The 14,992-nt window shown below is 39.8% G+C and overlaps 1 protein-coding gene across 1 annotated transcript in view; it reads left to right on the top strand.

Annotated features, from left to right (window-relative positions):
* Window positions 1-14,992, top strand: part of POLR3B (RNA polymerase III subunit B) — a 104,792-nt gene that overhangs the window by 57,798 nt on the left and 32,002 nt on the right. The window contains exons 19-22 of the mRNA XM_021687597.2: window positions 1,271-1,398; window positions 9,479-9,688; window positions 12,005-12,163; window positions 14,317-14,434. Coding sequence (XP_021543272.1) covers window positions 1,271-1,398; window positions 9,479-9,688; window positions 12,005-12,163; window positions 14,317-14,434 — 615 coding nt within the window. The remainder of the gene's footprint in view (window positions 1-1,270; window positions 1,399-9,478; window positions 9,689-12,004; window positions 12,164-14,316; window positions 14,435-14,992) is intronic.

The raw sequence follows: 14,992 nt of genomic DNA, 5'->3' as shown, positions 1-14,992 counted from the left end.
TATCTTGGAAATCACTTGTCTTCACGGGTACTGTAAACCATTGAAATTACTGGAGCTCTGCCTCACAAGTGCTTGAGGAAGGAATAAAGGGTCAGCAGAGTCCACAGACCCTGCATGTAGTGTCTGTTACTTCCAGCAAGATCCAGAAACAGTCTGGCTTCCCTTTCCCTTTAAAATACCTGAGTTGCTGTATCAGTTAGCCAAAACAGGGATTTTTACAAAAATATATTACAAAAGCAGCCAAGAAAAAAAATAAATAAATAAAAAAGCAGCCAAGATTCTAACACCTACTAGATAAAGTCTTACTTTATATCCAGTTCCTATAGCTGAGCTGTCCAAGAAAAATACCATGCATAAGTTTCCCAGTAGCCAACTGAAAAAAGAAAAAAGAACCAGATGAAGTTAATCTTAATAATTTTATTTAACCCACTCTATCTAAAATATTGTCATGTCATTATGCAATCAATATAAAAATAATTGAGTTTTTTTTTTCCCCCTATACGGCTTCAAAGCACATCTCAGTTTGGAGGCTAAATGTTTACTGGAAATACCTGATCTGATCATAACATTTACAGTTGAAAAAGTAAATTCACAAGTGTAAGTTGTGACAAACATAAAGGTTTTGAATAACAACTGAGTTATTTGAGTTTTAAAATGTAATTAAGTAAAATTAAAAATGCAGTTCCTCAAGCATGCTAATCTCAGTGAAGAGTGCTGAACAGCCGCATTTAGCTGGTGGCTATGGTATTGGTCCCCTTAGGTCTATGGTAACTATTCTTAAATGGGATATATTCTTCTCTAAAATGGTAATGCAACTTTGTCATTGATACAAGTTGGAAAAGTGAGGAAAAAGCAGCCCACTCATCCATCAGTACTGCATTTGGATATAGCCCGGTAATTTCTTTACAAGTATTAGTTATTGTTGTTAGTATGTAATAATGTTTTATTTTTTTACCTGGGCATTCTATACTATTCCTTCTCTTGTATTTCTGTAAGTAATAAGTTTCTATCACTGAAGGAAACAATTTGTTTTACTATATTTTATTTAAGTATTTTTTTTATCAGTTTTACTAGCATCAAGTTTTATTGTTCTTGAGGTTTTATATAAATTACATATACTTTATATAAATTTTTATATAAATTTATATAAAAATATATATTTTATTTACATCCTTTGGGGACCTTGGTTGTAATATTTTTTTACTACCTTTAAGAGGGATTTATTCTGGTCCTTGGTGTCTAAGATGTCTGTTCTTAATTGACTTGACAGAGATACCACCCACTTGGAGATTGAGCCCTTCACTCTTCTTGGTGTTTGTGCTGGCCTCATCCCATACCCTCATCATAACCAGTCCCCAAGAAACACGTATCAGTGTGCCATGGGGAAACAAGCCATGGGTAAGATTTCCTTCTTGAATTTGGTTCTCAATTCTTGGATAAAAGACTTCAATCTTTATTCTTACTTCACTAGTATTGAATGTTTGGCTAAGTCAGCCATTGCTGGTACCTGAGTGTTACTAACCTCAGAGGGCTTGCGGGTGCCCCTGCCATGTCCACAGTGTCAACAAAAATAGAGAAAACCTCTCTGAACTTATTTCTTTGACCAAACAAGGGGATATATAATAAATGTCACAGAATGATGAGGGGGTAAATAGAAAGAGAAAAGCTCTATAAAGTGTAAATTGTGAACCAGGAGAAATGGAAGAAAGCGCAGAAAAACACAAGTTTGAGGGAAGAGCGGGAAAAGGAATAGAGCTGCAGATGCACAGTGTGTATTAGAAGGTGATCGTAACGGTCTGGGTGACAGTCATTGAACACATCACATCCTTGCAGTTGCTCCTGTAGCTTCTGAAACATGTAACCAGTTTCCGAATTCCTTTTCCTTCCTTCCTTCTCTTTTAGCTTTTAACCATCCCTAGCACTTGCTGAGCATCTCGGATAGACCAGATGGTGGGCTGGCCCCTGAAAATGGAGGGGAGAGAAAGAGCCCTGTCCTCAAGGAGTTCACAGTCTGGTGGGAGAGCCCAACAAGTACAACCGTAACTGAATGTGTTTGATAAATGCTGTCGTGGACCGACAGCTAGAATCTTAGGGAAGGAGAGCAGAGAGGTCACTTGAGGTTAGAGAGTAGGTTGTTTCTGAAGAATAGAACTGAACTGAGTCTTGAAAGTCCCTGAGTATTTTTCACAGGCGTGGAAATAGAAGCAAGCATTGCATGGGGATCTTGGTGCTTTGGTCTGGCTGTTTAACATAATATAGGAATAGTGTGTACTGGAGAGGTGCCATAGATTAAGGAGTTTGGGTTTTATCTGGAAGGTGATACAGAGAGGATACCAGCCCCCCCCCCAAAAAAAAGTTTTGCTTATAAACTTTTTTTGACATGTTTTTAAAAATCATTTAAGTCCTAGTAAGTTTAATTTATTTTCATATATGTCTATGATATCAGTATGATTTCTGGTTTAAAGTATGCTACAGGGAGCTTCATGAAGAAACCAAAAGGTTTTTGAATTGCCTTTGGGTAACATCCAGAATGCATTTAGCTTCTCGGTTACCAGTAATCAGCTGTAATTGACCATAGCTTGACAATTTCTTTTCGAGTTTTTATATTGCCCTTTTGGTTGGCAAAACATGTCCTGCAACCATTTACCTGAATGATGTAATGCCTGGACAGTTCAGAATAATTCCCAGTGGGAAAATCTAAACAGTGGCTCATCAATTTCCCCTTTCCCATTCATCCTCAGCAGCAGTGTGGGCTGATTTCCCGCGTGTGCTTGTGACTTGCTAACAAGTTGAAATATACAGTACTGAATCCTATGTGTCATGAAAGGACTATCACTTCTATTGGGTTTACCAAACCATTTTGTTTCATGATGTGAATCCTGGCTGAAACAATACACCTTTTGTGTAGAACCTTCAGCAGAATTAACGGAAGACTAATCACTTCATCGCTAATGCCACTCTTTGGTTGTGTTTGAAGATTAAAACAGAAAGGGCTACAAATCTATCTCCACTTGGTGAATCTTCTTTTTTTTTTTTTTTTAAATAAGTGACTTGAAGGAAAGAAATAATATTTTTATTTTTATAATTCCTCTGCCTACAAAAAAAAGCCTTTATTTTGTGACCATGAGTATCTGAAACGTTTGGTTAGTTACCACACACAGTTAAGCAGGATCAGTGTGTACAGAAAGCCAATTCAGTGTCTGTAGAGTTCTTTTGTAGTTTTCTGTGTGAAGGTTTTTTTTCTCGTTTTGTTTTGAGTGTCATTTGCAATTCATTGTCTGTGTTTTCTGAGGTTGGTGTATTCAGCTGCTCTGACCCTGGGTCCTGCACATTTAGCTCCTTGGATACAATCCTCTGACGTTACTGCTGACGCTAGGAAGACAAAAGCCACTGAATATCTTAAGTAATAAAAAAAAGGCTTTGTTACTGTTTGTTATTATAAAACACCTGACTGGAAAGAAAAGCATCGAGATAAAAGTACATTCAAAGTTGGCACATTACATGACCACGTTTCTCTTTGGACACTCAAATAGCCGCAGAAGTACCGAGCGAGGTCTGTATGAAAAAATCACAAAAGGAACAAGGCCGGCAGAGGGAGAAAACCCACAGCAGAAACCCAGGTCTGTAAAGCAGACCTAGCACTTTGAGTTGGACTTCTCTGAGTCATTTTAATTCCTTGCAGTCTTGGCAGCTGGTAACTAAAAGGCACGCTATCCCATTTTAAGTATGAGCCATTGCTGAAGACTATTTACCTCTCAGAGATTCTGTATGAATGGCCAGAAGTAATATTTTAGTTGCTGTTCATCCATTAGTCCATTTGGAAAGTGGAAGACAGTAGCCCAGAATTAAAGCACTACACATTCTTGCCAGCCTGGAAGATTTGCTCTCTACTTTTCACGACCCACCATCCGCCCCCAGTCAAGAGTGATGAAATGAGAGAAAGTCGTTTTTCTATCCCTACAAAGGAGACCAAGATGAGCGCAAAGCTCAGAGACTGAAAGCCTCACCTTTCATAAGAGAGCGCACTTTAGTAAACATGAAACACCAGCAGAGATGTTTCTTAAATCTGATTAATAAAGTGCAGGTTTCTGCGTTCTTTCTTACTGTGCTACTGAGAAACACCTAACCTTCGATGGGTACAGGTGTGTTGTGACAAGGTCCAGAGCAAGAAGCCAGGTAGACGTGGATTGAAATGGCTAGGTCTCCAGGTCACTCAGCACTGCGAGTAAAAGCTGTGTATTGGAGCTGCATTGTATGTGCTCCCTGGCACCAGACGCCAAGTCCGCATGAGTCATGCTTTCATATCCTGTCCATTTTATTAGTTGGCAGTCCTCTAGTGGAACACTTTCTCCTGGTTAAAAGGATCTTTCAGTCACTATCAGCTCAGTTAATGAATATGTATCACATACATCCCCTAGCCACGGCCTCTTCCCAACCCGCCTTCACCTCCAAATTGCTGGGACTTTGTTTTTTTAAGCTCAGGAGCTAATACAGCTTCTGTTCCTGTTTTTGTTTTCAGTAGATTCTGTTCCAAAGCAGGTAGTTCCTTCTCTTGTATTCCCTACTTTATAATAGGATGGGATGTTCTGGAAATAGCCTAGAAGATTTTGAGATCTTAAAAACACATAATATACAAAGATCCTCCTAAAATTTTGTTTCATTCTACATCTTCCATTTCATTCAACTTTCTGTTTGAATTTTTTTTTAGAAGATTTATTCTTTATCCTTTTGGTAGATACAAAATGAAAAGATGTGTTGGCCAAATTATCCCTGGCAATTATATTTTAGAATTTCACTGTTGGTTCAAAAAAAAAAAAAAATTAAAATCATTGTAGCTATTTCAGATGTAAGATGATATGACATTTCCTGAGACTAGAAAGTTAATAATGAATATTTATGGAGATAAAATTACACTGTAGTTCAGTATGTAGGGTTTGAACTGGGGGCAGAATGGCTTATATATAGTGCAGGGCCAAGGGGTGTATGTTTGTTACTACTAACGTCGTTAATAGTATTGTTAATGTTGCCACTTACTGACTGCTCAAGTGATTTATACACATTTCTTTTAATCATCACAATAACCCTGTCATAGAATACGTACCTTTTTTGTTTCTGACAAGGAGATGGAATCCCACTTTGGTTGAGTAACTTAAAAAAGGTTACATTCTGTCTTCTGTGCAAGGCATAATGTGACTATCTATAAAACTTAAAATTCTTCTCAATGGAAACTAACTTTTTTCCTCACTTTTTCTCCCTCACTGTGGATCAAGACCTACTAAGTGTCAGTGAGGATGTGGAGCAGCTAAAAATCGCGTGCCTTCCCTGCTAGACTGTAGAATATAAGCACTTTGAGGACAGGACTAGGTCTGTGTTATTTATTACTGTGTCCTTGGTGCCTAGCAGAGTGTTAGTTCAATAGGTTCAGTAAAGTACTTAATGTTTCAACAACAAATTTATCATCTCTGGGCACATTAAAGTTGTTAAGAAATCAGGTGCATATTTTTGAAAAGAATCTTTGAAAAGAACTAAGTTGGAAAGCTTAATACAACCTGATTTTAAGATTTACTATAAAGACTGTAACGAAGACAGTATGATACTGATATAAGGGTAGATATGTAGATCAGTGGAACAGAATCAGGAATCCAGAAAGAGACCCACATTTCTGTGGGCATTAAATTTTCAATGAGTGTGTCAGGACATTTCCAGGGGAAAGGAAAATCTCGTCAACAAAATTAAATGTATGTATGTGTATCTGTATAGAAATGAGCATCAACTCCTACCTCATAACCATACAAAAAACTAACACAAAATGAATCATACTCAATGTAAGAGCTAAACCCATAAAATGTGTAGAAAGAAACATAGGCAAAAGTCTTCATGACCTTGAGTGACCTAAGTAAGATTTCTTAGGACTCAAAAAGCACAGGCTATGAAAAAGGAAAAAAAAATTAATAATTTAGACTTTCTCAAAATTAAACTTATACCCTTCGAAAGACACTATTAAGAATATGAAAGACCTTAATCCACAGAATGGGAGCAAGTATTGGCAGTATATGCATCTGAAAAAGGATTTGAGTCTGGTACATGTAAAGAACTCTTCCATGGTAAGACTACTCCGTTTAAAGACGACAAAAATCAAAACCAGACACTTCACAAAGAGTAATAAGAATGACCAGTAAGCTCAAGAAACTCTGTTCAATGTTACTAGTCAGGTAAATGTAAATTAAAACTGAGATACCACCACCTGCTCGATAGAACAACTAAAATGGAAAAGGTGGACATACTGTCAGTGAGGAGATGGAGCAGCTAAAAAGCACATTCACTGCTGGCACAAACGTAAAAGGTATACTACTTTGGAAAATTCTTAAGCAGTTTTTTAGGTCAACCGTACCCTTACCAAACCACCCAGAAATTCCAATCCTGTGTATTTACCCAAGAGAAGTGAACACACAGTCTTATGAGTGAATGTTCATAGCAGCTTTATTCACAAGCGCCCCAAACGAAACAATTCAAATATCCATCAGCAGGTGAATGGGTAAACAAATCGTATAAACATGTGGTGCAATAGTTCTCGGCAACAGCAAAGAATGAACTACGATACAACCACCTGGATGGATCTCAGAAGCGTTACGCTGAATGAAAAAAGTGGCACAAGAGTCCATACTGCAGGGTCCCATTTACATAAAATTCTAGAAAATGCAAACTGTAACGATAAACAGAGCTGTGGCTGCCTGGGGTCAGGAACAGAGGGAGGGATCTTTTGGGAGTGTCGGAAATGTTCTGGATCTTGATTGTGGTGGTGGTTTTATGAAGGAAGGAATCTGTCAGAGCTCATCAATACGTACACTTTAAATGGGTGAAGTTTATTGTATTTAATAATGTTATTAAATTAAAAAAAATTGGGCAAAGGAAGACAGAAAGAATAGTTAAATGCATAAAACTTCGTCTTCTTTTTTCAGTATACATTTCCTAAGCTATCCCTAAGCTGTATGTATGCTTACTAACCTTTTTTCATCCTACCTTAAAATAAAAAAATTCCTCACTCTTTTAACCTACGTGGACATACCTTGCTGTGCCATCCTGTGGCTTTTTAAGAAAGTTATGATCAAGAAAATAATGATTTTGTAAGAAAGATCATGTCCCGGGTAGTAAGGAAATGAGTCAGTAGTTATAACACTGAAGACTGCAGTTAGAGCAGAATTGGACAGTGGAGGGAGAGCCCTGCTTACAGATACTCTCATCGCGTTAGTTATTACGTATGTGCAATGCCCTTTTTAAGGAAGCTGAAAATAGTAAGAGGCATCCTAGTTTGAGCACGCGCTTCACCCAGACTAGTCTTTTAATGTCCTCATGACATTTTCTCAAAAAAAGCTTGCTTATTGGCAAAATAGTCATTCAGGATTTTTATAAAAATATGGGTGTGATAGCATTTTGAAGTTTTGTAATAGAGAAGTCATGGCTTAAAAATCATGTTTTCACCAACACACCTGTCAAGACTGCTAAAAACCTGTATCCATGTGTACTCCTACGAGTTCTTTAAAAAGTCTTTGAAGAAAATTTCTAATGAGATCATAAGCACCAAACACTTGCTGAACCATTTTGTTGTTCATCCATTCAGTGGTCAGGTCAGTTGTGATGCCCGAGAATTGCGTTCTGGGCCTGGTAGCACAATTTATAGCGGGATCCAGTCTCTTTCACCATTGTTCAGAGGTGCAGCCATGAATGCTTCCCTGCTGCATAATAATGCTTGTCTCAGGTTTCAGAAGCCGTGTTTGGCAGCCTGGTGGGACATTGCCTGAACCCTTGTCTCAAGCTGGGTGAAGTATACAATTGGAGATAAAATCTTGACATAAATTTTAAATGATTTCATATAGAAGGACAAACTTATTGTCAGTGAACTTTACCACGATCCGGGCAACGGTGATTTTATTTCTAAAACAGTAAGTGATCTGTTACCAGGTGGTCCTGCCCAGTTTATTAGTTGGCACCAAAATAACATAAATTAATTGGCAGTATATTATAGTGTAAACTCAAGAAAAAGTTCATGATAAATTTGCTGAGATTTAAGTACAAACATATACTGTCATAAAAAGTATAATGCAGTTCAGTTTCATTTACTGACATTTATTGAGCATCTGTAATGGGCCCCCCACTGTATTAAGTGTTCATACCCTACAGATTTCATTTCTTCTTTCAGTAGTAATTGTCAAGGAGTACCATATCATTTTTGCTGCCTGAATAGGTTATTTTCATCCCCAAATTGAAATCACCATTGATTTCATGACATGAATATGAGAGGTGAAGGAAATAAATACTGAGTTTGGGTATCTGCTCATCTTAGAGCTTAACTCCATCAAACAACACTAAAGCATCTTGGGGTGTGTGGGTGTTGAGGATGTATCACTATGGAAGCATGTGCAAGAGAAAAAGAGACTAAAGGCTACCTTCTTAGCCACCCAAGGGAAAAGAAGAGATGCCTGGGAGAAGTTAAAGAGGTTCAGTAGCCCACACATAAGTTTAGTAGTAGGGCAAACATGAGTCCGCATTCTAAGGTCTCTGAGTAGGAGAGTGTATTGTATTCACAAGACCAGGAGAGTGAAACCCTTTTTTTGGTGCAAGTCTGTGAACCCTAGTGAATCCCTTTGGGGAAAAGGGAGAAAGGGTAACATTCTGATTTCACTTCCAGTTGATGGTAACAGCCTTCCAAGGTGCAAAGAGGTGGAAAGCCTGATTGCTAAGGACCTAAAAGCCTATACCAGATTGAACAGGACCCTGGATTCCTTACGGGAAAGGACTGTGCCTTTCCCCATTTTATCTCTGGTGTTGGGCACAGAGTAGGTGTTTATTCACTACTTCGTAAATGAAAAGTTAAGCAGATGAGTAAGTCCACTCCTCTGCTTTCACTTTCCTCCTTTTCCTTCCTTCCTTTCTTATCCTTCCTTTTCTCCTGCTTTCTTTTTTATTTAGAACTTTTGTAATGGTTGTTTTTTTTTTTATGGAATATATCTGTTTGTCCTACTCTAAAAGCTCCTTGCCTGTCAGCACTGGGCGTGGTTTCTAATTACCTTCCTGTAACAGCTGGAAATGGGTCTGCAACATAGTAGAACTGAGTACAGAATTGTTGGCTTACCTGTGAAATTAACCAGGGAAGACTAGTAATTCCTAAAACGGGGTCAATGTAATTCCTAAAACGGGGTCAATTGTATAAATCCAGTAGGTTGAAGTTACTTAGGTTAGAATACCTTGGGTGTGATTTTTCTTCTTTATAGAACTTTTAACATTACTGAGAAAAAAATGCTTTTAAATGTTGGTAGGAACTGTGAGAGTATTGCTTTTGAAATGTTTAACCTGAAGGTTTTCTTCATGTTAATTAGTGAAAATAATGTGGGTTTTTTTTTTTCCCATCTCTGTAGTCGTGGCTACCTAATTATTTGACATAATAGAATGTTGCATTTTGCTTTCTCCAATATCAATGAAGGTACCATTGGATACAACCAGCGGAACAGAATCGATACTCTCATGTATCTGCTAGCATACCCACAAAAACCCATGGTTAAAACAAAGACCATTGAGTTGATAGAATTTGAGAAACTGCCCGCTGGACAGAATGCGACGGTTGCCGTGATGAGTTACAGTGGCTATGATATTGAAGATGCCCTCATTTTAAACAAGGCCTCCTTGGACAGGGGTAAGTGGGTTTTCAGACCTCTGACACCATGGGCGCTCCGTGCAGAATTAGGTACAAGGACAATCAGCTAAAAATCATCTGGTGTCAAAATGCTAACGTTGGTTTCAAGGGATTTGAATTTTATAACATACAAACAGGAGGCGGTTAGGTTTTGGCGTTGACGTTTTTTATGAATGTTATGTAGAGGTAATTTATTAAATGAACTACTAAATGTTTTTTTTTCTTTGTTATTTTAGTTTATTGGTGACATGAGACAGTTCCTCAACAGAAAACATGCAAGAATTTAATCTCCTAGCAGGAATTCTAATAAATGAAATATGGTCTTTGAATCTGGCTAGTTATATATTCAGCAACAGACTGAGAAGGCAGTAGCAGTATTCCTGTGTTAAAGGGGATTTTTAAAAATTGTATGTCTCAACCCCGTAATGTTCATACCTTTTTGTTAGCAGAATGCCGAAAGTTAAAAACTCACACAAATGCTTAGAGTTTGTCCGTTTTTTGACAGTTTACTTTTGCAAGTCACCACTTCATGGTTTGGACCCGTCACCTGACCTGAAGCCTGACTCCTCTCTTCATAATCTCTGTTTCTCTTTTTCCTCCCTGGCATGCCCACTCTGCCTTCCCCTTCACTCTTTGTAGTTGCTAGGCAGCCATAATAGTACTCCTAGACATGTGTCTTTGGCATTAATGTTGGCTGCACTTAATTTATGCCTCTTTTTTTCCTCCAAATGACAACAGCCATGCTTTAAAACTAGATGTTTTCCTTTCTGATTAACTGGTAACGTTTACGTGAAATCTGAAGACTTTGTGATATCTGTCAGAAACTGCACAACACAGTTTAATGATCTGAGTTTACCGTCCTCCGGCTTTTCAGCTATCACCTGTAAATACAATGTCCATTTACACTTAGGGGAAAACACTTCTTGATTTCAGGCAGTCCACATTGTTCCTGCGCTGCAGCATGCTGCAGTTAATGGCCATTGTACAGAATTTCAAGATCATGTAACGTTTCCAAAGCAGCTGGCTTTGGGCTCAGACTTTATTATGGTCATATGCAATTGACTAGGAGCCACACCTAGATGTAGAAATTGGTTATTTTGTCTTACTGTCACCTTCGTATTTTAAAAATTACATTAGAGCACCAAGATTTTGTTTAGAAATCTTTTTCCTGATTTTCTAAACTCACATTCTTAGATTTCTTGTACGAGTTCTGCCCTTGGTGGAGAACCGTAAGTGAAGGACTTTACAACCATGCATTTGTCTCATCAGTAATAGCTGGGGTTTATTCCCGAGACATTTTCCTATCGCAGCGAACTCTGACATGGCTCAGTATATCCTGGGGAGATTAGAGAGAATCCAGCTTAGAATAACTGCTTGGCTAAAGAGAGAAAAAGGAAAAAAGAAAGACATGCAGTCACAGAATCTTGGGAAATGGTATTTAGTGCTGAAGGGTTGACAGCTCTTCTGGGCAACTCTATAACTGATGAATCTTCTTGTGGGATTCAGTGCTGGAAGTTTCTGCTCCGTCTAAAGGTTTCCTTCTGTTCATTTTGCTGATCTTTCATAATGTTTATTTAGCTTGTTAGTTGGTCTCAGGACTTTTCCCTCATCCACTAGACAAATGTGATCTAAAAATATAATCAGAATAAACTCTGATCTTTAGGGCACAGGCAAACGATTTCTCCCCTTAAAATCATTTGATTGCAGCTGCTTTTCATTCTGTCTCCTCTGTGGAGAAAAAATAATCTTTTGTTTCCTTGTTTGGGACTTCCTCTGAATGCCAAAATTAGAAACCGGAAAACTTTTCAGAGAAGGTTAGCAGAAGTGATGCACCAGAAGAATGTGTAGGAAGAATCGTGGCTGATCGGTGGACTTGGCATGTTTCAACTGTGCCACCAACTTGCTGGGTGATCTTGGCCACATCACTTCCCTGGACTTCATTTTGTAGCATTCGCAGTACCTGTAGATAGAGGGGGTAACCCAGGTGGTCCCTGGGGACCTTTCCAGTTCCTGCATTCTGTGGCTCTGTTCTCCGAAAGAATCACAGTGACACTCTGATTTCTCTTGCCTTCCTCCAACATGGCAGGGTATGTTCCATGCTGACACATGGTTGTAGAGACGCCAGCGTTTATATGGACAGTTGGGGGTTGGGGGGGAGCCCTGAGCCAGTTCTTCAGATTATCAGATCGTTATTTGGCCCCTCCCCGATTATCCAAATGTAGAACATGTTTGGGGGTGCAAATGTTGACTGACACAAATCCATGTTTTCTCATAGTCCTATTGGTGGTTCTGATCCCCATTTGGGTTTCATTTTAGGCTTTGGGCGTTGTCTTGTATATAAAAATGCTAAATGTACATTGAAACGCTATACCAATCAGACCTTTGATAAAGTGATGGGGCCGATGTTGGACGCTGCCACAAGGAAACCCATCTGGCGACACGAAATTTTAGATGCGGATGGTATTTGTTCTCCAGGTAAGGGCCTTTTTAAAAAAACCGTTTATATGTATACTTTTTGAAATATGAAAGTTACTCAGCAATATTTCTGAATATTTGGTAAACAGAGAAGAAAAAGGATACCTTACAAAACCACCTTCCTAATTCAGTGTGGTCATTTTTTTTAAGGTGTTTTTTGTTTGTTTTTTTAAATTTTAGAGAGAGAGCACGCAAGCAGGGGGAAGAGCAGAGGGAGAGGGAAAGCATCTCAAGCAGACTCCCCACTGAGCATGGAGCCCGACACAGGCTCGATCCCATGACCCTGAGATCATGACCTGAGCCGAAATCAAGACTCAGACGCTCAACCGACTGAGCCACCCAGGCACCCCAGTGTGGTCCTTTTTGATGAATTTCCCTTCCAGTCTGTTTTTCTGTACATATATTTCTACATAGTAGTAATCCATCCTAGTTATACTTTTCTACCTAAAATTTTGAATCGCAGAAGAGCCACTTTAAGGAATTGTTTAGAATAAGGCTGTGTCCCTACATTTACACTGGCATGTCATCATTTGTGCATTTAGCTTAGACTGACTTTATTAGAATCTTCTTCCCTTAAAAAGTGTGACTCCATTATAATTACAAACTTGTAATGAATTTTGCTGATGCAGCCCATAACAGCTGCCCTTATGAGTCTTATAGGCCAGTGGAGGAGACTAACATTGACCGAAGGATCACATGTAAACCTATGTCCAATCACAACCAGATTAAGGAATCCTATAAAGAGGAATCCTATAAATCCTATAATCCAAATGAGGACATTTGATAGCAAGAGGATCTGACCTCGGCAGGAAGCTCCGGGTAGCCTTCCCTAAGGAAGTGAGCTGAGATCTGGAGGATGAGTGGAGTTACCTAGTGAATGGGGAGGGGAATGTGTTCTGAGCAATGGGAAGGGCTTGTGTAACTATTAAGCTGCAGGGCTTGTGTAACTATTAAGCTGCAGGACTTGATAGTCAAAACTTCCCAAAGGAGGCCAGTGGGAGTGTGGCTCATGGGGAGAGTACAGGGGAGGGTGCTAAACGTGAATCTAGAGAGAGAAGGAGAGGAAGGGGCAGGGCCCAGACAGAAGGCCTTGCAGCCATGCTACTATTTTCATTACGATCAGATACCCATTTTGACATGATCATTCTGATCACAGTGTGGAGAAAAGAGAAGAAAGGGGCCAAAGCAGGTGAGATCAACGGAGAGTTCTGGCAGCAGAGCAGGTGATGGGAGCGGCAGGGAGGTGGAGAGAGGGGCTGTGTCGGGGAGGACGCCGGGAGGGGAGATCCACGTGACTTGTCAGGATGGTGCGCGGATGGTGAGCGCTGCATCTGCTGGGGTGCCCACAATCCACGTGGTGCACAGCTTCCTCTCCGCCCTGCTGCGTTTGTTCCTTGCAGAATTTCTCTCACTCTTAACCTGGGTTATGTGGCTGGGAAGATAGTGCTATGACAGTCCTAGAGTAGTTGGCCTTGAGCTTACCAGGAAAAGATGCAAAGACAGGTGAGACTAGCAAGAAAATCAAAGAAATGTTTTGACTTCCTCATTGTCCAAGTTAAGTTGGCAGTGACTTAATACTGGTTGAAATAACTATTAATAAAAGTAAGTGGCCCAGACTCGTTCTAATACTCCATAAGAGATCCATAAAACTGCCACTTACTGGGGCACCTGGTGGCTCAGTCGGTTGAGTGTCTGACTCCTGGTTTTGGCTCAAGTCATGATCTCAGGGTCGTGAGATCAAGCCCATGTCAGGCTCTGTGCTCAGCACGGAGTCTGCTCGAGATTCTCTCTCCCCCTCCCCCCCGCCCTTCCCCGCACTTGTATGTGCATGTGTGCTCTCTCTCTAAAATAAATGAATAAATAAAATCTTTAAAAAATAAATTGCCACTTATTGACCTGAAGTTTCTATTGTTAGTATGGTTCCCTAAGTCAGTTTCTTGATTTTTTTATACTCTGCACTAATCTGATTTTTCAGATGGGCTGGCACAATTATAGACGAGTCCCATTGAACTATAGCTCACACTGTATCGGCTTTTTCCTTCCTTGTGTGCATTTCATGGACCAATCTAATCACATAATTGTATGCCCCAGTAATGCTTGTATTCTGCAGTGATGATAACGATTGGGCTATAATCCCCTTCTCTTTTTCTTAGGTGAGAAGGTAGAAAACAAACAAGTGCTGGTAAATAAGTCCATGCCTACAGTAACTCAGATTCCTCTGGAAGGAAGTAATGTGCCGCAGCAACCACAGTACAAGGATGTGCCCATCACGTATGTATTGGTTGGGCCTCGGAAATACATAGGAAGATTAAAAAAAGAGAGAGAGAAGGGCTAGGGGAAATTAGAGGTTACCTCTTGAAGGGTTAGAGACTAGAAATTACAGTTTGGGGTAGTAATAGTTGTCATGTGAAGACAGCATGGATTGGAAGAAAAAACTCTGCTGTGGAATCGTGTAGGCCTTCCCACCTGGGTTTGAGTTGGGGGCCACATAGGCAGGGGTTCCAGGTAGAGGGAACAGTGAGGTGAAGGCCCCATGAGCAGAAGAGCACCTGGGTTTGGAGGTCTGGAGGACCAGTGTACCCTGCTGGGACGAGGTTGTGCAATATTCAGGAATTCATTCGGTAGAGGGTGATAACGATCAGATTTGTGTTAAATAAATCAATAAAACTGCACTGGCCACAGTTGCGGCTTCAACACCATAGTGGATGACAGCTGGGTTTTAGTACTGGGTGTGTCGTGGGTTACCTTACATGGATGAAGCACTCCAACTCTTGGGCTCAGTTTTTTCGTCTGAACAGTGAAAGAGTTGTGCTTATTAATCTCCAGCTG

This window comes from Neomonachus schauinslandi, chromosome 5, assembly GCF_002201575.2.
Source record: "Neomonachus schauinslandi chromosome 5, ASM220157v2, whole genome shotgun sequence".
Lineage (NCBI taxonomy): Eukaryota > Metazoa > Chordata > Mammalia > Carnivora > Phocidae > Neomonachus > Neomonachus schauinslandi.
The sequence above is the reverse complement of the archived record's forward strand: the minus strand, read 5'-3'. Positions and strand labels throughout refer to the sequence as shown.